At 39.0% G+C, this 26,594-nt stretch overlaps 1 protein-coding gene across 8 annotated transcripts in view; it reads right to left on the bottom strand.

The window, feature by feature from the left end:
• The window catches only part of EBF1 (EBF transcription factor 1), a 387,980-nt gene that overhangs the window by 61,798 nt on the left and 299,588 nt on the right, over positions 1-26,594 (bottom strand). For all 8 annotated transcript variants that reach the window (XM_036423506.2, XM_036423507.2, XM_036423508.2 and 5 more), the window contains exon 10: positions 22,047-22,173. In XM_036423506.2, coding sequence (XP_036279399.1) covers positions 22,047-22,173 — 127 coding nt within the window. The remainder of the gene's footprint in view (positions 1-22,046; positions 22,174-26,594) is intronic.

Raw genomic sequence — 26,594 nt, 5'->3', positions numbered from 1 at the left:
ACGCTGGATAACCCATAAGAATCGTTACAATGCCACCTTAATTGTCTCCCTTTCAGGCTTACCCTGTATTCTTGTTTCTGACTACGTACATATCCTTCCTTCTCCTGCATCAAGTAAGACCTCTAAACGCCTCTCATTCTAATAGTCACTGAATAAAGTATGGGATGGAATGAAATTTGAGGAAACCAGACCCATTAGATGATCATCTCCATGAGGGCAGGACCGCGCCCATCTTATACATGGCATCTACAGTAACCAACATGTGGAGGATGATTAATAAGTATCGGGGGATGAATGGATGATGAGGGCACAGGCAGTTTCACCTCTGTGCCTAAATGCTGAAGGTAAGCTATGAGCTCAAGAGCCTGGTGTCAGCAGCCCGTCTGTCTGTGTGCACATCTGGTTCATGACCTCGAGCAAGTTCTTAACTCCTCTTGGACTCAGTTTCTTCATGTGTAAAGTGGGAATAATAATAATAATACTTATTTCTTCATTTTTTTTAAACATTAAGCATCTAAAATATGTCCTCTATTTAAAACAGTGTGTGGAACATAGTAAGTGCCTTGTAAGTGTCAGCAGCAATAGCCACATTAATTAAAAGAATAAGAAGATTCATTCCATAAACATTTTTTTTGAGCCTATACTCTGGTCCAGGCATAGTACTAGGCACTGGAAACAGACTGTCAGATCATCGATTTTCTTTGGTTCCTTAATGGACACCACTTATAATGAGTGCTTTATGCATGTTATCTATTTTAATCATTACAACAAACTAGTGAAGAATGAATGTTTAGTTGCCCCATTATTCAGATATGAACAGTGAGGTCTAAGCAGTGAAGGAGCCTGTTGAAGGCTAGAGAACGCCAGACTCTCTCCCGCACTCATTCATTCTGTATTCACTCACTCCTTCAACATCTACTGGCACAACTGCACTCATGGCTCTGGGCTGATGAAAGTTAGTCCGCACGTGGAAGTCACACTGACAGCCACATGTTTGTTTTCAATAACCGGCCTGTCTCAAATTAAAAGACACACACACACACACAGAAGGATTATAGTAGATTAGCTAGGATATGACATTTGTCTTCATGAATTCGGGATAACACATAACCACCACACACACAGCTCATTTTGACAATCTGTTTGCCAACAAGGCGGAGAGGGGCGGGAAGCAGTATTTTAAAACAATCAAACGCACCTGCTATTTAAAAGCATCAATGATTAAAAAAAATAAAAAAGAACTACTAGAAAAGTAATCTTAATGTGTGTGTGTTTAAATCCAGGCATTACAGAAGCTAAGTAATCATTGTTGCAATTAATTGCTTTCTTGTTGCCTGCCACTTTCCTTTTGTTGCAAGAAATTAAAGTGCAAAAGCAAATTATACAATATATATTTATTCAAGCTGAGATGACTTGACATCATTTATTGTAATTGTGCTTCCCCAAACCCTGTCTGGTTATTCTTTTAAAACTAAAACTCCTTTAGCTCCAAACTGACTTAGCATACTCCCGGCAGCGGAACACGGAATCATCATGACTCAAAAATGTGGCGCTAGAAAGGGCTGAGATAATACGTTGTCACTCCCATATTTATCACCCTGTTTCCTGAGTCACCCAGCCTCGTAATGATGACTTCTTTCCATTCTTTGCACTGTTTGGCAACCATATGTTTTGTGAATACTGAAGAACACTTATAAACATTTTCTTTTCCTTGAGGTGGATAAATCTCGAAAATTAAAAGACAAAGTTAAAGTGACTCCTGCACTTCACCAGCGCCTGCGCTAAATGTACCATACATCTTGCGATTTCAATATTCGCAGTTGAAGATGCTGTGATGATTTTCAATCTTGCTTTGTGGCTGAAGAAGGAGGGGTGTGCTTTGCAGTTTATGGGAAGCTATTTGGGGAGTTAAGTTTTGATGTTTAAGATGTTTTATTCTTTCTGCTTCTCCGTCCTTGTCTCTCTATCCCCCTTTATTGACACCAGGCATCAGCCTCTTGCTTCACGGAACTTTTTGTGTGTGTGCTCCTTTTAGAGTCAGGACTGGAGAGACAAATATTATAGAAACAACAATTTCAAGGATCTGGCGCAATGACATGGATCAATGCTTATTGAAATTTCAGGAAGCTTGATCTGCTGAGAACATAGTCAGCCGGTATGGCTCATATTTCTAGATAATGATCACAGAGTGGCTGGGGGTGGGGAGGGAAAGTGAAGCTCTGGCAAATGACAGCACTGTCTCTGGCCCTGGGGGAAATGCACAGATGCTTAGAAACAAAAACGTGTCTGCCTGGGTGATGCTGCCACAGGCTCGGAGTGCTCTTCATTATATACTTTCCTAATCCTATTTCTTTTTAATGTATTTTTATTGATTTCAAAGAGAAAGGGAGAAGGGGAGAAAGAGAGAAACATCAATGATGGGAGAGAATCATTGATTGGCTGCCTCCTGCACACCCTCTCCCGGGGATTGAGCCTGCAACCCTGGGCATGTGCTCTGATCCGGAACAGTGACCTCCTGGTTCATAGGTCAATGCTCAACCACTGAGTCACACTGACCTGGCACACTAATTCTATTTAAAGAAGCCATCCTTGACCCCATTATGTCTACCAGATCACCCTTCTGATTTCATTCATAACATGTTTACCAATCTGGTCATTTTATTGTTCACCTCTCAACTTGGGCATTGCTTTCCTTCCTCACTAGAATATAAGTGTCTTGAGGACAAGGACCTTACTTTTCTGATTCACAGAGTCTAGCTGGTGCCTGGAACATAACAGGCATCAGAATTTTTTAATATATATATATATATTTTTTATTGATTTCAGAGGAGAAAAAAGAGGGAGAGATTGAGAGAGAATTATTGATTGGCTGCCTCCTGCATGCCTCCCACTGGGGATTGAGCCCACAACCTGGGCAGGTACCCTTAAATGGAATTGAACCTGGGACCCTTCAGTCTGCAGGCCAACACTCTATCCACTGAGCTAAAGAAAAGTTTTATTAAATTAGAATTTTAAGATTATTTCACCCTCTCCTCCAAGTAAATAAACAAAGAAAAAAGAAAAAGAATAGCATGACAGCAAAATATTTATGAATATTTGAAAATAAGACGACTTTTGAAATGAAAAAAAGTCAACCGAAAATTAGGGGCAAAAGACCAAAATTGCACAAAAATTACCTGCAGATCTTGATGACAAAGTAAGTCTTTTCTTTGAAGTGGGGGGTAGTCTTATACAGCGAATATAGGCCTAAACCTATGTTTTAACTATAAAATTAGAAGGTCATCTTATACGCCGAAAAATATGGCAAGAATATTCATTCCTTATAGGATCATCTTAAAATTCCAGAAAGAACCTGGAATTCCTCCACAATTAAATATTGTCTGCCACTGTAAGAAGTTACTGTGATGAGTTAAATGTCTCATTTAACATCTTAGAAATTATAAAGTTATACACTCATGCTCTGTGAAAGTGAATTATTTCAAAGTTCTGGGCCATATTCAAAGATTCTGCTCAGGAATAATAACACCACTGCATTATCAAAAAAAAAAATGTCTAAAAATATCAAACAAAGCCAACATTTTTCATAGCCCAAAGTGGCATACAGAGGTTGTTTTCTAATTTAGGGACTTAGGAAGAAACACCACAGACGCAAGCTTCTTCGGCCAAGACAAGACTCCCCGCCGCACAGAGAGCCCATTATATGAGATGAAGATCTGCCCGGTCCCTGGGCGAACCACACAGCATCGGCCTTGTCATTAGCTGCTATCCGGCAACGGAGGACTCAGAAAATCAGAGCCAATGTGTTATTAAGACCACGCACAGTGGCTTTAAGGCAATATAGATTTCTGAGCTATTTATTTATTTATTATTATTATTGCGGGTCCCACTCTCCCAGCTGCAACAAGCCCAGCTCTGCAGGGCCCGTGTAACAAGGCGATCGTATCTGAGAAATAATGAGCGCAGGAATGCTGTTCTTTCTTTCAGAGCAATCTCAGGTGCGATCTGATACCGTAAAGGACTGGATCAATACTCCCAGCAGCAAACCGCTCGATACCCCCTGAATTATTGCTTCATTTTTCTTCTTATTATAGATGAGTTGTGTTATTATTTTCCCCCAATCGATATTTTACAACCTTTTTTATCCGTTTCTCCATAAATTTTGTGATTACTTTAAACTGGGAATTCCGGTACACTAAATAAGATGCAGTGTCTGGAAGGGACGGGGTGTTCTGACATGTTTTTTTTGTTTTTGTTTTTGTTTTACTCTAAACGAGGCACACCGTAATCAATAGCCGAAGGAACATTGCGTGGAGGGGGGAAAAAAAAGTTGAACAGAACCCTGGGCTTGCAAAATAAAAAGTGCAAATCCTTTCAAATAGCAGCGCCAGTCTGAAAAAACTCGAGAGGAGGCACGATTGATCAGCACTTTGCATCTGAAATTTCATTCCTAAATGCTGCTTCTCCCCTCCAGTTAAAGAGCCAATGCAATTCCCTTAAATTGTTTCTCACAAAGGAGATAACTCTGTGCACCTTGGAGAGATTTAATTGGCTTCTCTCTAGCTCTCTCCTGCTAAGTGTTTAAAACATCCGCAAATCAAATCATGTAAACTCATACCCTGTTCGGCTGTCGCTTTGCTCTGAGCCTGATTATTTAGATGTTAACATTAGCGGCGCCAACACTGAAGGAAAGAGACCGGGAATACGGAGCTCCCTCCCTGAGTCCCAGGATGGCTTCAGTTTAATTCTATGCTTCCTATGAAATAATGCGTGCTGCTTGGCAGAGAACGCTCAGTGGTAACTAAATAGTCATTACAGTGCAGCCAGTGGTAATTACATGGTAATTAACATTAACTTCATAATAAGCACTGTATTTTTCCACTATTTCCATCTGAGAATGAGGCAGAATCATAGTCTTTCATTTCTTTTTAATGCCACCCCAAATAAAAATAAAGTAAAATCGCTTTCAGGACAGGGGCACAAGGAATATAAGCCCGGGTGAGTTGAGCTACAGATTTCATTAGAGAAATGCTTAAATCCATTAAGTCTAATTAGACAGGACATCCCAGAATTCACAAACAGTGATTCTAATAAACTCATTAAAAAAAATTTTGGTGGCTTCTTCAGAAAATGGGAGAATATTATATTATAGGCTGTTATATGGCATTACGATTTTATAATTTTTATGGGCTCTTCTCCTTTTATGTAAAAGCCTACGAAACTTTATAAGAATAGTTCTGCCTAAATCAATGAGTCTTAAACAACAATGTGCTTCTTGTAACTTGTGCTTAAAATTGCAATAAACTACGCTAAGTGGTATAGAATAAAATGAGAAGCATTTTATTCTGATTGGCCAGTAGGCATCAGGATATAGGGACTTCATTCCTACTACCATTGTAGGGTACGATTTAGATACAAGCCTCATTTACGTACATATTATTTAATTTGGGCAATTATGAAGTCCTAAAACCTCTTTTTCCATTATAACCTGGGCCCTTCGAAGGATTCACACTATGACTGCATCGGATGTAAGTATATGAAAAAGCATTCTGAGGAGAAGAAAGCAGTGGGAACAACTCTAATTGAATACTTATATTAGTGGTTAAATTAGGTCTGTGTTTTTTTTTGTTTTTTGTTTTTTAATGAGCTACCCTTAATTAGCTGCAGTTAGAAAAGTGGAATTAATATATTTTACTTTTACTTCACTCATTACATGTAGATTTAGTAACAATGGACAACTGGCCTTTTAAAAAAATTATTATTATTGCTTTTCACCAACAATGGAGAGCCCTTTTAGGATGGTCTGGGGAAAAATCTCTTATATTTGAATTCTAACACAAGCACCAAGTAAGGTTTAAAGCAGAACCCACTCACAAGATAAGCATTGTTCAATGGATTGGGATATGCCATTGATACAGTGATACCTTCCACATGGGTAGCTGCAGGGCAGGTTGACAACATTTCATGCATTCATTCCCTGCCAGCCAGGTGGGCAGCAGACACCTCATTGTGCCAGGCACACAGCAGACACCTCTCCCCAGACACGTCTTAATCTTGTCCCTGGTCGTCATCATCTTTCTATTATTTCTCTCTCATTGACCCTGAAGATGACGATTTTGCTTCCAAGTTCACTAAGAGGAAGGTCATTAAGTGCAGCAATGCCTATCAGATTAGTTCCCTCCAGGGCACCGAGACTTAAAGGCAGAGCAGAGAGTGCCCAGAGCTCTGGGGCCAGGAGAAAATATCCAACTAGTCCCCACAGATACTAGACCCGAGAGTGTGGCTGGGGACAGTGTTTTAAGGGGGATCCCACCAAGTCCCTCTCTGCTCTGGACCTTAGGAGGAGGTCTCCCCGCAGCTTGCTGGGGTCTGACAGATGTCCTACTGGACTTTGACAAAAAGATAGAATGAAGGAAACATCCTTAAATTGCGTGACTCCACTTCCCCATTACTAAAAATGGCACCTGACTCTTCTGTTGGACTTTGATTTACTCAGAAGTGAAGAAAAGCTCCTCTTTTTTGTCAACAGAAAAACACAAGAAGTAAACAGATCAGAACAAGAATGTAGGTGACACTCTTTATTTTTAACAGATCACATACTGGAGGGCCAAGGAATCAAGCCTTCTCTACTGTCTCGCTCTTTCCTTGAAAGTCTACTCAGATTAATGACCTGAAATAATTCAAGAGGAGCTTCCCAAATAATCACAGTAATGTTGGTTAGATGATTTTTGTATACATGCAAAAATGTGATGTCTTCATATATTTGTGTATTTGGAAGTCCACTGACAAGATAATTAGCAAATCCATTTACATATGATTTGTTCTGGTTCTGAATATAAATCAATCATGTGTTGGTGTGAGAAAGCTTCAGTTGCCTCCTCTACAGAATGGTAAGATTGGTCCAGGCTACCTCTGAGGGCCTTTTCATCTCTAAAATTCAGACTTTCAGGAGTCTGTACTCTGGAATCCTTTTTGAATAAGACTCACCACTAATTGAGCTCTTACTACATGTCATGCATTGAACTAAGCTTTTCACATGCATTATCTAATGGAATCCTCTCAGCAAGCCTATGAGACAGTATCATCCCCATTACATAGATGAGAAAACAGAGTCCTAGGTGGGTTAAGACAGAAAGCTAGACTGAGCCAGGGTTTAAATTGGGGGGGTGGGGGGAGAGTCTGTCTTGACTCCAGAATCTATACAGTTTCTCTACAAGTGAGCCTTCAGGGAATATACGCAGAAGGAGATAAGCCTTCTCCTGATCAGTCAAAGGAAAAGACTCAAGTATAAAGATCTACCACCAGCCAAATGGCATCTGCCAAGTTTTTAAACTCTGGAAGCCAAGTTTTCATCATCTGTAAAGACATCAGCAATCTGGGTAACTAGGTTATCGTTAAGGCTCACATCCCATAAATATGTGGCCATATTTATCAATCACTCCCTCATACTTTCTTCCATTCACTGATTTGATTGATCTGTATTGAATGTTCCCTCTCTGCAGTAGGCACTGTACTGGGCCCTAGGAATACAGTGGTGAACAGACAGACAGGACTCACCATGGAGCTTATATTCTAGTGAGAGACAGACTATACACACAAGGGAACACAAGAAATAATTCAAATCATATCAACTAGTGGTAAGTGCTAAAAATAACAATACTACATGTAACCCAGGCATTAATGCCAGGAAAGCAGCCAAAGACTCTAGAAACCCCCAACCTAATTAATGTCCATAAAAAAAAAAAGCTAAAAAAAAGGAGTAAAAGCAGAGTAAGTCCATTTTGTAGATTAAAAATATGAGATGCCATAAAGTATAATCAATTATTCAGAGTAACCGAGATATAATGTCAGACCCATGATCTAAATGACTTTAAATGAACCACCTCACTTCTCTCTAAACCTCATTTTTCACACTTGAAAAATGGGGCTAAAAATGCTTGTCCTTCCTACCTCACAGGTAAACTAACACAAAAAAATTAGAATAGAAAAGACTTGGTCAACTGTAGAAAAGACTTCATTAAAGTATTTTTACTTAACTGCACAGACAAGACACAAAGACAAGGCACACCTAGGCTGAACAGCCACACCTGTACTTTGGGTCCTGACATACAACATTCTGACAAGTCACAGTATCATTTCCGATTTGATGCTAATAATTTTATTAAATGAAATTTCCAAGCCTTTAGATGATCTTCCTCTGCCTCCCTAGCTAAACAGTGCACATGTTTCATTTTTTCTAGACTTGAAGAAACAGAAATACAAGACCTACAAGCTTGCTCACAGCAAGTTCTCCAGAGACACCTTCCTCCACCCAAACCTCCCAATAGCCTCACATAGTCAGCCTGGCCTCAGTGAATAATTAAAAAAAAAATCAGTTGACACTAAAAGTAAACAATACACATGTATAGAATGACTGGGAGCATTTATTCTGTGCAGATACTTAAATGCGAATACATTGTGGCATTAAACAAAGGCCTAAATTAACTCCATAGGAACCAGGGGTTGGGACTTCCTGAAGCTAACCACAGGCAGATCCCAGGTGGCTCTGCCCAGCCGTCAGGCCTTCCACCCATGATGTAAGAAGTGAACCGCAGTTTATGTTCACAGGAAAAAGATGAACAATTACATTTCAGGCTGCAGAGCAGTGGGTACAAGGGGAAGTCTGCTCTTCTGTTGTTCCTGCCACAATGAGGGAGCCCCAGCTTCTCTCCACCCCCTCACCATGATAGAGAGGTCTGGCTGAAATTATCCAATTGGACATGAATGAGATGTTTCCATCTGTACTTTCAGTGCTCTGGATTATATGAGGCCCGCCTAAGAGAAAGAGCATACTTCTATTCAAGTCAAAAATACCATGGGGTATTGTATTCAATTCGTACTCATGACTGCATTAGGGCGTATGACCCACAGGCAGGAAAGAAACATCAATGTCCTGAAATATATAGAAAAAGAATATCCGTCTCACAAAAATAGTTCCCTTGTTATATGTTTTAATAATTTTAAAGTATCTCCTATGACAATATGCTTTCCCAATTACCCTTTTTAAACTAAGTAATGTTTGGAGCATAAAACAACCATGATCGGTGGTGGTTTGGGGATACTCACAGAGGTTAGCTGAAGAAGTTAGTCAAAATAAAAAGGAAGAATAGAAAATTCACACAAATAGAGTAATTTTTACTAGGACATTGGCGTCTCACCATTATAAACGTTCCTCAAAATAAGCCTTTCAAAGATCAGTTTTTAAAACATTGCTGAAAATGGTTGTGTTTGGAGATTTAAATAAAGCAAATGGTTACTTAAGGCTTAGGATGAAATTTCCAGGGAAAGCATGATGCATAGATTCAGTAAGATCAGCATCTCAAATGTAGAAGAGAATATGAAGAGATGAAAATTGGCTCTGGTTCTGATTTAAAAAAAAAAAAAAATGCTGATGGCTATAAAGTATAAAGCCTAAACGCGGAAAAAGTTATATGGTTGACCCTTGAACAAACTGGTTGCTGGGAGTGCCAATTCCCTGTACACCCTAAATCTGAGTGTAACTTAAGGGGGCACTCCACATATGTGGATTCCCAGCCACGGATGGATCTTGGACCCTTGAATAACATGAGTTTGAACTGCATAAGTCTACTTATACCGGGAATCTCCATAAAAGTGAATCCTCAAAACTCAAAACTGTGTTGTTGCAGGACCAACTGCACTTGTAAATATTGTGAATTATGTAGTGGTTTTAAATGTGTAACTAACATAATATGTAAAATATAAAAGTAGACTAATAATTCAGTAATCGCTATAAAAATGCATATGGTTATCTTGGCCTTAAAACATAAAAACTTTTCATTAGAAAAATGGAGAACACCTTGTATATGCAAGATCATGCCCTATGTTGGCATATATGATGAGAAAAGTTCTAGGAGAGGAAAGATGTGGCTATCCAATGATCGGTGAAATGAGTAAGTAAATTATGATGCAGCCATAAGGTGGACTATTATATACCTACTAAAATGTATTTAGGAAGAATCTGAACTAACAGATTAAATGTTTATTTTATCATTTAAATTGCAAAACAGGTTGCAAACTTACATAAACATATTGTGATTCACTCTGATAAAAGGACATGAGCACACAAAGAACAATATTTAAAGAAGTATTAAAAATATTAACAGTGATTTTCTCACAGAGTGGAATAATGGATCTGTTCACACTTTTCTGTTTTTAATTTTCTATACAAATATGCATATGTTCACAAGAATAGGATTTGGTAAAAAGTATGTAGCCCCTGTTCTGTCAGACCTGACGTGTCCTAGAAATACCCACACTCTACCTTCACCAACACTCTAATTTGAGGGAAACACCTAATTCCAAAAATTGAATGAACTAAAGTAGCAACCCAAGAGGTTTATCACAGTGTGGACTTGCGTCTCCTTCAGCCAGCGTCCAAATCCTGGTTCTTCCACTTATTAACTACGTAACTGTGAAGGAGTCATTCACCTTTCTAAGTTTTCTTGTCTTTAGATGATGCCAACATAAATGCAATAAAGCCCACAGAACAAAGATTCTCAGGGGAAACATGTTTTACATCTCAGTGGTGCAAAGAGGAAGAAGATTGAGAGGAGATGTAAATAAAAAGTGTGAAATAGGAGGAAACACGGGATGAAAGTCAGGGAAGACAGTTGAAAGGCCACTGAAGTGGAAAACCAGTCGACAAGGGGGAGAGAAGAAAGAAGTTCAAAATGCTAGTGGTACGTGCTCATCTCCTGGGAAAGGTGGTTCAGGGAGTATCCTAAATTTACCTGCCCACTGTTGTAATTTTGGACTTAAGTTGCATATATGTTAAGTATAGTAGATGAGTTCCCATTTTTGTTACGCAAAGTGCAGTACTGCTTCATGGAGCAGGGGAGCAATTTATGGAAGTCATTGACCTTCCAAAGGTGGTTCAGGATGAAAACAATTGGCTCCATGCTGCAGGAACTGGTCCCAACCTCTGAGACAACAGCCCTAAGGTCTACCTAAGCTCACTCAATTGGGGATGGCTGATGAATTCTGACCAATGTGGCCACCAAGAATGTGAGTAAAGGATTAATGAGCTTGTGTTGTAAATTCCCAGGAATATAAAAAGAGATAAGAACCCAAATTCAAGGTATTTATGCTTTAACAAGAAAATAAAGATATATCTCATTTATAAGATTATGCTGAGATATAAAATGATTATTCAAGACCAAAATTGTTTTAAATTCATAATGTCTTGGTGCTTATGATACATTGTTAAGTGGAAAAACACAAAACAAATTAATATTATGTAATAAATCACACTATTTTACTAATGAGGTAGATATATGCATAGAAAAAAAAGACAAGATATGAGCCATTAAAATATATGATATTTATTGTGTTTTTATGTTTAAAGAATTGATAGAAATGTGGGCACTTTTACTATTTCAATTATTTTTTTATTGATGCTTTCTAATTTATATGAAATCAGTTTGGACTATTTTGGCATAAAGAAAGAAAAATGAGTTGTAATACTCTAGTGGGCGCCATATCACTTAGTTAACAATGAACAGAAAGAACAGCATCCATACTTCTTCAAACATGGACAACTAAGACAGAAAACAATCCTCCATCAAACATTTGGAATAATCTCAGGAAAGGAGAAAAATAAATAAATTTAGTTTAGGCTCCCTCCCCCACCCATCCCTAGGATCTTAGAGAAAGTTTCAACATATATAATTTAAAAACTGAAGGGTTAATTTATCATGATCCTGGGTAAAAAAAATAAATAAATAAAAACAAAAGCTTTGAAAACCCACAAATAGTTTATTGGCTTAGAAAACCAAATCATGTTATATCATGCTAAAGAGATTAGAGGTTCAAGACTTTATAGGATTGCGTTACGTTGGCAAGAATACACACAAAGCTCAGTTTCTACCTTTATTGTTAATAGCTTTCTAATCCCTGACCAGAAATTTATAGTTTAGGAATAGCAACACATCTTAAAGATTAAAGTCATGTGACAAATAGTTCATGTCCCTTAATAACCAAATCACATGTCTTAGATTGGGGAAGCTTATCTGCCTTTCCTTCTATACGGTTTCATTGGTAAGAAATACTTTATATCCCTATTACATGAATGATGAATGAGACTGTTGGTTATGGTCTGTTATTTGCTTGGCTGTAGTCAATATGTTTTCTTTGGACAGGGATTTCTGTGATTTATCTCTCTCCCAGCCTTATCACTTATTAACTCCGGGTAGACAGGAAAAAGCCAAGGTTGTATATAAGGCCTAGTGGCCATTTAGACCTCTAATGTCAGTGAAAATATCCCTTTTAATGATCCCGTTACACTAGCTACTCAAGTCCTGATTACACTCCACTCCAAATAGGAAATAAAGGTCATATTTCTTGGAAAGTATGTACATAAAATATGCAAAATAATGTGCCTCCTTCAGACCAGCCTTATTCTTTGCAGGAACAGCTTTCATTTTACAGATGTCACAGTACAATGGGTACTTTTAGTGATTCTTGTTGCTGTTGTACCCATTGTGGCACCAACAGTGTTTAACTTTACAAATGCCAGGGCGTTCAGGGTCACCCATCATATTGGTATACATCAGATCAGAAGCAATCATATCTTGTGAAAAAAGAACTCCCTTCAGCAGAGAAGAGGCTTGGGACCTACCCTTTGAATCACAAAAGCACAGAGAATTAACATCCCCTCTGCCTTGAATTCTTTTGTGTGTAAATGGATCATTTGGAGTAATATTCAAGACATGTGGACAGGAGCAACCTGTTCATTTTTTTCTTTCTTCCTGGGTCTCTTCCAATTAGGACACCACTAAGGCAGAACTGCTTGCTAGTCAAGTGTTCATTACACAGCCTTCATTCAGCTTAATCCCAAATGAAAATGATCTGACATAAAAGAAAACAATTCTTGCCTTCTTTCTCCCAGTTCTCCCTATGTGCTTAGTGATGTCTTTACAACAATTAACATATGTGTTAAAACATGTTCATGCCCATTCTTTCATTGATACACCTTGGGATATCCAGAGGAGAAATGTTCCCACCATATATTAAGCAGAGGAAGCCAAAACTCTGGTAGCCTAAGCTTGCTGTCTTCCTTACCTCCATATCCAACCCATCTCCATGTCCTGTGCATTTTTCCTCTTAAACACTTCCTGAATCCTCTCACTTTATGCCACCTCCATCCATTATCACCCAAATTACAACCACCAAGTCCCTTTCCCAGACAACTGCAATGGCCTCTCAACAGATCTACCAACATCCATTCTGGTTTCCCATGCTCCATCCAGCCAGTTTTTTCTCCCCCATGTGGGTCATGTCCACCTGTCATTTATGACACTTCAAGGACTGCCCACTGCTCTTAAAATGGCAACTTAACTCCTCCCCATGGCTTACAAAACTTTGCATTGGCTTGTCCCCAACTACTTCTCCAGGCTTTTCACTTGCTAATCTCTCTTTTGATATTTCAGCCTCCCTGGAATTTTTACAGCATTCCAAGATGCCATATTTACTGCCATTCGGTGCTTTTTTACATGTTCCTCTCTGCTAGAATACTTATTCTCTTTTCTCAACCCCACCCTTCCTACCCAACCCTTTTCTGATGGCCAGGTTGACTCTTAGTCATCCTTCAAACTAGAGCTAATGTATCTTTACCTGAAAGAAAATCCCTAGCTGATCAGTTGGGGTTCCTTTGTTATATGTTTGTCTGAAACTCTTTTCCTATTGTATTTTTCTGGCACTCACCAGATTTGAAATAGTAAACTTACGAATGTCCGTGTTCCCTCATAGACTATAAGATCAATGAAAATAGGGACTATCTTAACATTTGCTCCAAACAGTTCTAGAAAATTACCTAGAACTGGTTTAAAACATTGCCTAGAATAGAACAGGCAATCCACAAATATTTGTGAGAAGTAACAGAAGAAAGTAGTAAAACAGAATTAGAACCCAGGTCTTTTGACTCCTACTCTAATGCCTAGAGAGAAACAATTTCTTTAGTCACATGAAAGTTGGGACATATATAATACCAATAAAAATATGCTCTAATAACCAAGTCTTTGGATTTTCAAAAAAAAAAATATATATATATATATATATATATATATATATATATATATATATATATATATATGTATGTATTCCTTTGTCCGCTTCCTTCTTTTTGAGTTTGTTTAAGGGAGCTCTGTCCCATCATGCACTGTCAGGAGTGTATTTACATTGACCTATTTTTTCTTTAGATGCAGGTGCTGTTGAAATATCCTCATTTTGGAAGGCATAAACAAATGGAAGAATATACCATGTTCATGGAATGATAGAATCAACATCATTAAAATGTCCATACTACCCAAAGAAATCTACAGTTTCAAGGCAATCCAGATTAAAATAACAATAGCATATACTTCAAAACCTAGAACAAACTCTACAAAAATTTATCTGGATTTTTTTTTAAAAAAAAAGACCCTGAATAGCTGTAGCAATCTTAAGAAAGAAGGACAAAGTTGGAGGGATCACAATACCAGATATCAAGCTATACTACAAAGCCACTGTTCTCAAAACTGCCTGGTACTGGCACAAGCACAGACATATAGACCAATGGAACAGAACAGAGAACCCAGAGGCTGACCCAAGTCATTATGCTCAATTAATATTTGACAAAGGAGTCAAGAGCATAAAATGGAGGCAAAAACAATCTCTTCAATAAATGGTGTTGGGAAAATTGGACAGACACATGCAAAAAATGAAACTAGATCACCAACTTACACCATACACAAAAACTCTAAATGGATGGAAGACTTAAATGTAAGACAGGAAACCATAAAAATATTAGAAGAAGCCATGGGCAGCAAAATAGCATACATTTGCCATAGCAATATCTTTACTGATACAGCTCCTAGGGCAATGGAAACTAATGAGAAAATAAGCAAATGGGACTACCTCAAAATAAAAATATCCTGCACAGCAAAAGAAACCATCAACAAAACAACAAGAAAGCCTACTGCATGGGAAAACATATTTGCCAATGTTATCTCCAATAAGGATTTAATCTCCAAAATTTATGTGGAACTCATGCAACTTAACAAAAGGAAGATAAACAACCCAATCGAAAAATGAGCCAAGGACCTAAATAGACACTTTTCAAAAGAGTACATACAGAAGGCCAAGAGATGTATGAAAACATGCTCAAAGTCACTGATCATCAGAGAGATACAAATCAAAATGACAATGAAGTACCATATCACATATGTCAGAAAGGCTATCATCAACAAATCAACAAAGGACAAGTGCTGATGAGGATGCAGAGAAAAGGGAACCTTCTTACATTACTGGTGGGAATGCAAACTGATGCAACCACTGAGGAAAACAGTATGACATTTCCTCAAAAAAATAAAAATGGAACTTCCATTTGACCCAGTAATCCCACTTCTGGGAAAATATCCCAAGAAAACAGAAACACCAATCAGAAATGAAACCCCTATGTTCACAGCAGCACAATTTACAATAGCTAAGATTAGGAAATAGCCTAAGTGCCCATCAGCTGATGAGTAGATTAGAAAATGGTGGTATATCTACACATGGAATACTACACTGCTGTAAAAAAGGAATTCTTACCATTTGTGATAGCATGAATGGAACTGGAGAGCATTATGCTAAGTGAAATAAGTCGGTTAGAGAAAGATAAATATCACATGATCTCACTCATTTGTGGAAAAAATGAACACCATAAACTGATGAGCAAAAATAGAACCAACATCATAGAAGCATTGAACAGACTATCTAACCTATGAGGAAAGACAGAGTGGGGAAGGGTTTGACGGGTAAGAGATCAACCAAAGAACTTTTATGCATGCATATGAACATAACCAATGGACACAGACTGGGAATGGGGGTGGCCAGGGAAAGGTCAATGGGGAAAAAAGGAGACTTATGTAATACTTTAAACAATAAAGAATAAAAAGTCATTTTTACTGATTTTTAAAAAATGAAGAATATTTATCATACAGAACCACCTATCTTTAACAGCAACCCCATATACTAGGTTTTCTATATGCAAAACTTTGAGTGAAAAGGATGGATTCTTAATTAACAGCACTTATTTACATTGCGTGTCATCCAGAGCACACAAATCCACGAGGATTCATTGATCCTGGGCAATATGTCAATCAATTATAGTGTGCCAAAAAGTACTATTGGGGCAGGGTAGATAGCTCTTTCTTCATCCAGCTTGTGGACTTTTTGTGATGTTTCTACATAAGAACAGCACAAGAGAGCAAAGGGCATAAGGAAGTGAATGAAGAATAAGTGGTCTCAGCACATGTCACAATAGCGATCCAAGGACAGACAGAGACTTCCAGTGGATTAAGACAAGCCACAGGGAATGTCAAGTCACCTAGTCCACTTGGCTCATTTTACAATGAAGAACCTGGAATCTGGAGCATGTCAGCCACCACTTGTCCCCTGTCTCAGAGCCAGTTAGCAGCAGAGCTGGAGCTGGGACACAGGCCTCCTTGTTCTCAACCTGGTGCTCTGTCCACTACACCTCAGTGGCCAGAGAACACTTCAGGGGGGAAACAAAGTATGAACTGGATCTTACAGGGGAATTATCATGTTCCCAGTTGCTCGAGGTAGAGGGAGGAGCCTGGCTTGAGAGGAGCTAAGAAAGCACTGGGCCCAGAATACAGTGACCTGTGAATCCCAAGCCTCAAGGTCCTGGCTACTTCTTAACATACAGTGAGCAAATTGGGAAGGTCTCTCAGTAGAGTAATGTTAGAAAAGTGGCTTTTTGGAGGCTTAACCTGACAATGAACTAGTGTACAAAGAGGCTAAAGAACATGAGATTCAGTGGGTGCAACTCTCCACTTCTCACCTAAAATTGATGCCTGTATATCCCCAGCCTTCACTTGTGGAGGAGGTTTCCAAGAACTAAAAACAGAACTTTCTGGCTTGAAACCTCCTGAACCTGGAGGTGAAGCTGATTATAACTTAAACACCTTTGAAGGGGCCTGGAAATCGACTATACCCATGTTGCTGTGACCTCCAGAGGAGGGTAAGAGTTTAGGGGTAGGAAACAAGAGAACAAATGTGTATTGTGTTGTTCTTGAAAAACCAACACCAGAAAACCTGACAAATCGGGCTGCCATTATAATATGTCTTACTTGAGGCCATTCCTGAGAAAATAGTTGGTCTACCAAACTTCTTGTATTCACATTTGTAAATCTTTTTCTTGTCACCTTATTTATAGTTTGCTCTTTTTGTTTGTGGTTGATTGGCATTGTTTCTTTAATTTCCTGATGCCTACAGTTTTGTTATTAAAATTCCTAAAGGACATTCCTTAGACCTCTAGGGAAATGCTAGAGAAGACAAACACTACATTTATACCATTGTAGGGACTCAGCAAGAAATGAATTAAAAATAATGATGGGCCTCAGTCATTAAAACAAACACCCAATATCTGGCTAGGTTCTCATGCTAGATAGTAGAAAACAACAGCAACTATATTGTTGATTAAATTTTGTTGTATTGTTTAAATAAATTCGATTTTAAAAAGTATTAGAAAACGACATTAATTATTACTAGACCTAATACTTTACATACATTTCCCTAATACTAAAAAAAACCAGTAAAGTATGATTTCCTTGTAAATATGAGGTGATTATGATGCGGAACCATCAATGTCCCCAAAATAACCTCTCTAGTAAGTGGTCAAGTTTGAGAGCTGGATCTACACCTATGATCTCTTGAACCCAAGAACTAATCACTATGTTTTACCGTATCCTTAGTAGGAAAGAAAGAATAGGGGGGAGAAAATGAAAAGGGGGGAATGGGGAGAAGGAGAAAGCAAGAGGAATGGAGAGAAAAAAGAAAAACTTGACAAACACTGGAACATGTCATTAAGTTTCACAGCAGATTCAGCAACAATACAATGGCCCTTCTATATGCAGTTATTTTGGGCACAAGGTACAAACAGGAAACATTTCCAGGAAGAATTTTTTTTTCAAAGTTAATTATGAGACTAATATATAGGAATTTGGTTCAGTCCTTCCACAGGGACAGGAAGTTTGGTGAACAATGTTAAGAATGGGTTGAAATAGTCTGAGTGATCTAACCAAACATCTGAGTGGTTAGATGATTATCCTTGGAGCTTTCTCCAACATTGGGGGGAGCAGGCAGTCTACAGTTCTTCGTGCATACCTAAGCCAGTGGAACATTGTCCTGGTGGCCCATTTGTCCAGCTATATTTTCCCCAAACGTAGCAGCCTCTTCAATGGAGAAATAACTGGAATGAAGTAAAAACTGCCTTTGGATTTGGCCACTTCTTAACAGGAAAACCAGTTCTAAGAACTTTGAAGAAGCAGCTAAAGGCTCCTAAGAATCTTTTGTCAGCTCCAAAGATTACTTAAAGTTTAGCCAGAGAGATTACAATCCTACAAAATCCAAGTCTCTTAAAGATGTCACAATTGCAGGAAAACAAGCTGGGAGAATAACAAAGGCGCTGGGAAGACCCCCTTCCATAGCACTGGGGGTTTATGGGAGGTTTGCTTCCTCTTGGACTGACTGACCAGAAACCTGATTAGAGGGAGGACTTTGAAAACAGTCCCGCGGTTGGAAAGGGTGTTTGCTTCCTTCTATTAGAAAACATTGAGTATTTAAAGTCAGCCTTGCCCTGGATTTCCTTAAGAATAACTGGCCGCAACAAATAAGAGCAGAAGAGTGCTGTTGAGCTTCTCTGGTCTAATAAAGTTGGGGTTCACTCTACCCTGCACTCTGATTGGGCAATCACAGGAGACCCGCACATCTGGCAGCTAAGCATCCCTCATGTGTCCCTGGGCTGAAGAATGGTGGATGGAGGGTGTGCTCACAGTTCTTACAAGTGGAGCCAGCTTGCAGGCAATCTGTGTTTAGTCAAATCCTTCCCTCCCTCCTTAAAAAGTCTGCCTCTATTTGCATAGATTAGGCCAAGCTGTCTGTCTCTCTCAGTCTCTCTCTCTCTCTCTCTCTCTCTCTCTCTCTCTCTCTCTCTCTCTCTCTCTCTTTCTCGATTATGGGTTTTCATCTACACACCCAAACCCTCTCACACATGCTCAGAAAACAGCAACTGTGCCTCAGTTTGGGTTGCTATTTTTAAGTCTTAGAATATTTCTTTTTTATTATTTTTTAAGGAAAAAATTCCAAGTGACATTCCATTAAGAAACAGGAGGGCTGTCTCCCCATGCTGAAAACCAACGCTCACATCTTGAAACACTGTGGATGTTCAAGAAAATGAAGTGTGAGCTTCTGTGAGTGGAGGGAAGAGGAGGACTAACATTTGCAATAACCTGTGCGCTCATATAATGAGCAGAGGAGGGGTTTTCCCACCATCCTGCATGCCTTCGCCAGTGAGCGGTGACAAGCAGAGAGGTAAACTGAGATAGTCAGAGGAGCTGGGAGCACCGCCATGAGCAAGTGACCCTGGGTACAGGCACTTCATGCTAATGATCAAGAGGCCCGTGTGTAGCTCACCCTTTTACAGAGATGCCCTTTTGCTAGAAAGGACATAATGTCACCGTGACTGTGAACAGCCAACTACATCAGTGAGGAAGTTTTCATGCCAATTTCTTCAATTTTTTTCTTTTTGCCACACGGGGAGAGGTTAGACTCTCTTCTAGAATGCTGATAAAACTAAGTCTTCTTGTCTATTGCCCACAGTCTAAGGCCAGCAGAAGTATTTTTTATACTTTACATTTCTTGTACATTCACAAGTGTGCACATCCCCCCCCCCCCAGGATTTCTCCCTCTTATCCTAACCTACTTTGCTAGACCTGCAAATATGCCACTTTTATCTTTGATCTTAATTCCCCTATGATACAGGTTTTCCAAGATGTGATTTCTTAAATTGATGGCAATTTTTTTTAAATGGTTAAAAAAAATTCCAAATAATGATGGGTCCCTAGTTATTTTCTTTTGAGAAGTTAAGTAATTTAATGGGGACGATTAAAAAAAAAAACCAAAAAAAAAAAACCACACACACAAAAAAAACTTTATGGCCAGGTGGGCTCAAGAGGATATTTTGTTGAGCACTGATTAAAAATAATTTCTTCTAAATGAGACCTGACCACAAAATGGAACCATTAATGGGCAGGGATGTTGTCACCAAGGCGGAATCATGCCTGATTGCCTCTCGTACCTCCCACTCGCACGACATTTTCTTCTGTTTCTTCTCCTTTTCTTGTTCTTAATCGCAGAGTAAATAAGCAGCCAGTGAGGCCTAAATGTTTTCGGCCAAAAGCAGAGTCCAAACTCCTCAGAGAAAACATTTGGCCTCTGTGGTTTTGTAATATGTTCCAGAACACCGAGTTCAGCGAGGAACATTGTGAAAAACTCCCACCCATCGGAATGATGGTGGGGAATGTTACAGTATCAGAAGTTGCAATTGGTCCTTTTCCTGCAGGCCCATAATGAGGCTTGTTAAAAAAAAAAAAAAAAAAAAAAAAAAAAAAAAAGGAGTGCTATGTGGAAGTTCTCATGGGAAAAATGAATGGCAAGAAATCCTAGCTTTAAAAGAAACAGCTAATCTGCTAGTTTGATTGTTCTTCAAAACTTACGCTGAACCAATGAGCCTAATTAAAAACACTTGGCCTACTTCTATAAAGCATCATCGCTTTCTCTATGCTTCGTTTGTATACACCAGAAAACTCCAGATAGACTATTATTTTTTCAAGTGCTCACTAACAAAGTGCTGACTTTGTTGGGATGGCTGAGCTAATTTCTTGAACTCAGTATGAAACCTTAGCTAAACAAAATTGTGGTAATTTTCCTTAATTTGTAAAAGTGATTGGAGTGCAAACAAAATTTTCCTCTTGGGTCAATCCTATAATTTTCAATTAACTAAAACTAATTGTCAAGTGGGCATCAAACCTGCATTTTGTTTAAAGGGCTGGGAGGCATTTCCAAGGGTCAGGATGCATTAATTGTCTTTATAATTTTGAGGATAGGGGTGTTAGGGGAAGAAAGAGAAAGAGAGAGGACAAACAGACACTAAGAAGCAAGGTTGATTTTGTTCCTGGTATTTAATTACAAAAGGTAAGATGCTTTGAGGTAAAATGTCACAGCAACATAAAATGTGTCTATTGAATTGTATGGTTATAATTAGGATGTGTTAACAGAACTATCCCATCTCTTCACTGGTCCTTTATTGAATGAAGTCGGAAACATGGGACCGCTTCCTGGAGACAGCCAGGCAGGGATGATTACTATGAAGCAGGGGGTACATGAGTCCCATTGTGGTCCTTGGACCAGCAGCAGTAGCCACACCCAGGAGCTTGTCTCAGGTCCCCCACCCAGAGCTACTGAATCAAAATCTGAATTGGAAGCAGAATCCTGCATTTCCAGTTTGCACAGCACAATCCAAAAATCTCTTAGAGTGCACAGTGGGCAACTCAGACCATGCACGCGGTATATTTCCATAGAGAACCTGCCTGCTTCTTTCCACTGACGGGAGGGAACTCACCTCCCACCTGTACCCCTAGCTTCTGGCCACGAGGCAGATCCACATGCCGACTGCAGCTTGCAGGGAAACAAAGCACCAACCCAGAAGTAAATGTGCAAACTAACAACCGCCTACAGTACAAAAGCTATGCCCAGATTGGAAGAAAGTCGCACTGTTCTTTAAAGCACATCCGTACTCCATAAAGCAAACCAACCCAAGCACGGATGGCGTATCATCCAGAGAGACTCAGGATTGTCTAGGGCCTTATCTCCTTCCCTTATTTCTCATTCTGCTTCTTGAAGAATCCAACCCATTATTTTGATGGATCCTGTCATTCAACATGGCCATCCAGATGAATTCATAATAATGATGATAATAATGATAATGATGATAATAATAATATAGCAGCAGCAACTCATTTGGTCATGCATATGGTGAAATAGAGAAAGAAAAGAGGTCTTAACAGAAACTAGAGTTTAAAAAAAAATACACACTTATACATACAAGATCAAGTGAAAGACCCACGAGGCCAACGCAGCCCTGTGCTCACCCCCACAGTGGCTCTTACCTGTGTAAATGAACCTTCCCGGAGTCCCTTTGCAGAACTGTTTGGATTTGTAGGACAGTGTGACTTCCACAACGCCAGGGATGTGCCGAGGAGGGGTCTGCACACGGATGGCATGGGGAGTGATCAACTAGGGGAGACATTGGGAAGAGAAAATAAATGTCAATGCAATATGAAAAGGACTCATTTTTGCAACTCTGCTATCAGCTCTCAATAAACAAAGCTTTAAAACACATAATGAACCTGTCAGTGTTTAAATACAATCTTGAAGGAGCCTGTGTAAAAGACACGGACAACAATATTTACAAGTGCTCAGAGCACAGCCATAACAAGTTTATCGGAGTTTTCCTACACGGCAGGCACTCTGCTTCCTGGTTTGCAGAGGGAACCTGGCCTAATGAAATGATTTATCTACACCAGGATATCCTTTGGAAAATCTCTGTTTAAAGCAGACACCCCACTCAGAGCTGGGCTCTGTCCTGTCTCTCCACAAGTCGGTGGGCCTGGTATTTGAACTGAGCCCTTAAACATGTGGAAAGCACAGAGGTAGGAAATCACTGGGCCAAGGCACTCTGATTAGCTGCAGAACACACTATGAAATGCCCCTAAAGACCATTTGGTGCATTAACTACCAGAGGCACAATCAAAGGGCTTTAACCTGCCTCCCTGGAATAGTTTATGAATCTGGCAGAACTAAGGACTGTCCATAAAAGGGAAATGGAAGGTTGGGGAGGGGCCTGCAAAATGATCACTGGTCCATTATACAATGCCACGTGCACAGCGAGAAAGCTCGTTTCTGAACCCTGTTGGCAATCAGATTACACCATGAAGCAGAATTTATTTTTTATTACTCTTTATCTTTGTTTATATAACTGAAATTTTATTAGTGGCCATAAAACTGGCATTATCTGGTTCTTTGAAAAATCCAGCCCTGGTATTTGACGGGTTGACCTCTGATGGTGCTGGATTCTATATATTCTCTCTCTGTGGTGTCTGCTATTGCCCACTATTTGACTTCTCTCACATTCATTTAGCTCAGATATTTGTGGAACCAAGTCAGACTACTATGGGTTAGTTATTCAGTTTGTACCAACGTATGTGTGTGCTGTCTTTAAGAGTACAACTTAGAAAGGGCTTTTGTTTTCATGTGTAAGCCAGGTCCAAGACAAATGTTTGCCCCGAGAATCACAGGGGACACCATGAGAATTAAGGTGACACCCACAAATACCAGCCAGTGGGACCTGCCTGAGTCCACTTTCCTAATACAGAGTTCTGGGGGAAAGAATGAGGGAATGTGGATATTGCTAAAGTCTACAGCAACCTCAAACGCTCTTTCTGGAAAAGATAAAGAAAAGGCTATTGACACAAAAATCATAAAACAATTAGGAAGGCTTATCTCCTGCAGAAGGTGTGGAGCTTTAGCTTAGTTGCTGGAATCACACAAGATACTACAGTAAAACCCCTGGATGCTGAGTTCATTGCCATGCCCCATGTTTTGGAGGGCTAAGGGTTTACCCAGAAAAGGCACAAAACAATATTGACTTCTTCCCAAATGCACTTTATGTTTTATAAAATAAGCAAAGTATGTATCACTTAATTCAGCCTTGAGAAATCAAGGTCTTCATTCAGAATACCCCTTATTATATCTTGCTGTGATACAGAAAAGCCCTAAGTGACTTCTGAGGTTATAAGAGGCTGTTTCTCCCATACCAAATGGTACCAGGTAGCTTTGGTTTTAAAGTTAGTTCTATTTTATTCAGTCTCTTTGTTTCCTCCTGGTACCCTTTGTACATTCTAATCTGCTGTTCTTATTTATAAGCAGGTAATCAAGTTTATTATTACACTGAGAACCTGAGAAAGAAAGAGGCTCTAAAGGGCAGCAAGAGATGCTCTTCCAAAGTCAAGTGCACGTTTAATCTCAGTTGTTCAGGTAGTGTCTTTGCAGTGCGAGGAATTAACACTTGTTGAGGGTCCTAGGAGGCATCTATTGCATTCCTGCGGATTTTACATGTAAACATTAATGTGGCCAGAGCAATGGCTTTTATTATTATCCCTTTTATTTTTCAGATGTGGACACAGGATCTTAAAATGGTTAAGTTGCTTATATAAGATCATCCTCATTAGGGCAAAAAGTGACAATGATATAGTTCAAAAACCACAGTGACAAATACTATCTACCCATACAGAAAAAATCGTGTATACGGAAACTTTTCAAAAGCAGTAACAAACTCAAATTTTTCAGATCCAAAGACTGTGTGTGTGTGTTTCTATCTTTATGCTATATCTATTTTCAATTGCTTCCCAATCCTTGGCCATGTTTTTGATGGTTAAAGTTGGTATAAGCCCTATTGTTATATTCCAAATAGGTGGTATGCTTCTATTTTCAAGAATTACTTAGGATGTAGAGTAATGTTAATTCACAATAATACTTAGGAGGACTTTCAGCCAGTTAGAAAATCCTTCACCTCCACTCTCTTTATTCTTAGAAGTTTTTTTAAAGATGGAAAGATTAGTAAATAGATGAGTGAAGATGTCTTTTTTAAGTATAGGGGCTTATATTACCAACTAGAGACCTGATGCATGAAATTCGTATAAGAGGCTTGGCCCCTGCCACTGCAGCAGCTGCCTCTGCCTCAGCCCCCCGCCACCACCTATCTTCTCTGCTAAGGCCCCCACCTGCTGCAGCTTTATCAAGGAGGTCATCCAGAAAGACATCCGGAAGGATATCCTGTCTAATTAGCATATTATGCTTGTATTATTATAGATGTGCTGCTACACTGAGGAATAAAATTTATGGGCATTTTTTAATTGATTAGATATGACAGTGATTAAACTACTGATTTGGGAGTAGGGTGCTGGCATAAAGTGTTAGGCTCAGAGAACTAAACCACATTTTCACATATAATTTCATTTTCAGTTCTAGTCAACTGCCCCAACTAAAGCAGAGATTTCTTCTAGAAATCACTAAGCTTCACAAGTGAGGCAAAATATGAATCATCATTAGAAAATGAATTCACTGGTGTTTTTCTTTCTGTGGATGTTAGTCTGGGAACAGTCTCTGGCATTGACACATGGCTTACAGAAGGAAAATATTTTATCTGACTTCTATCCATTTGAAAGCATGGGCTTATTTACTAATAACTCCAAAAATCATAGAATTTGTTTCTCAAAGGAATGTTAGTAAATCATTTAAAACTAACACTCTAATTTTAACACCTAAGGACATAAACATACAAAAAAGTCCAGTGGCTTCAAAAATTGACCCAACAATATCTTGGGGGAAGGATGGGTTTTGGATCTGGAAATCTAAACCTAACAATATTCTGGGGCAAATTTCCTACATCGCTCCAACCTGGTTGAACTAAGGTAATCACTCTCTGCAACAGACAAAGGAAGGGTTCGAGTAAGTCTAAATTTTCCAAACTTCCATCATTAAAATATAATTTTCTCAGTTTTGCCATATCTGTATGTCATCTATACAATTATGTACTTAAAAAATTGATTGCCTTTTTGTTTAAAAATTTTTTTTTAATAAAAGGAAACTTTCTATCATTACTGTAACTGAAAAACTAAAATCCCCTGCCAAAATAAGGAGGTATTCTGGATGGTAATCTTAGGTAATCAATGTTGTTAAATTCTAATTGAATCATGTTGATAACTTGAAGGAGTTTATTGAAAATAGAAATTAGTGTTAGGTGTGACAGACTTATTTGCCCCAACTGAGACTTCCTCTATCAACATAAACCCAAAGGATTCAATGAGAACCAAATGGAGAATGGCTTTCTAACCCTGTGATTCAGTTCTACTTAACATCTGTGTCAAATCCAAAATTGTCTCCTATACTGCCTGGGACACATGATCCATACTTTGGGAAATATTGTTCTAAGTGATGAGAGAACAGATTCACTCTCTTAATTCAACTTCCTTCAATTACAAATCAAATGAGTTGTGCTAAAAATAAATATTCTCTTGAAACTCTGTAGCATCTGACACTACTTTCTCCCATCTTGTAAGTCTCCACTGTGACACTAATTATAAGATATACGACTTGCAGTGTGTCTAACGTTTATCGATGCACTTGCACAGCCACTCTCTGAAACCCGTCCTTGTGGGATGTGTATTCCAGATGAGAAATCTGATGGCTGGACAAGTTAATCAAAATTATGTAAAACACCAGAAAGGAAACCAATCTCTTATGCCTGCAAATAAGTGTTTTCCAGACCGCATCTCTTATTCATAGGCCCCTGTGTTCCTTGTTTTCAAACTTTTCCTTCCCGCCAACTTCTTAATTGGAGAACTGTCACAAGTTTTGTTCTATATTCTCCTCCGTTTCTACTTGCCTAACATTTCTTGAGTTCGCAAATTGATTCAACCACCTCAGCTGAACTCACTTCTAAATCTCTACCTGTAGCTTTTGACCTTTTTGGCTAAGCACCAGACCTTGATTTGCAACAGCAACAGAATCTCCCCAAACATGTCTAATTGCCGCCTCAATTTCAACGTGACCCAAGCTAAATTTATCATCTTACTACCTATCAATATAATTCTTTC

The sequence above is a fragment of the Pipistrellus kuhlii genome, unplaced genomic scaffold (assembly GCF_014108245.1).
Source record: "Pipistrellus kuhlii isolate mPipKuh1 unplaced genomic scaffold, mPipKuh1.p scaffold_m20_p_8, whole genome shotgun sequence".
NCBI lineage: Eukaryota > Metazoa > Chordata > Mammalia > Chiroptera > Vespertilionidae > Pipistrellus > Pipistrellus kuhlii.
The sequence above is the reverse complement of the archived record's forward strand: the minus strand, read 5'-3'. Positions and strand labels throughout refer to the sequence as shown.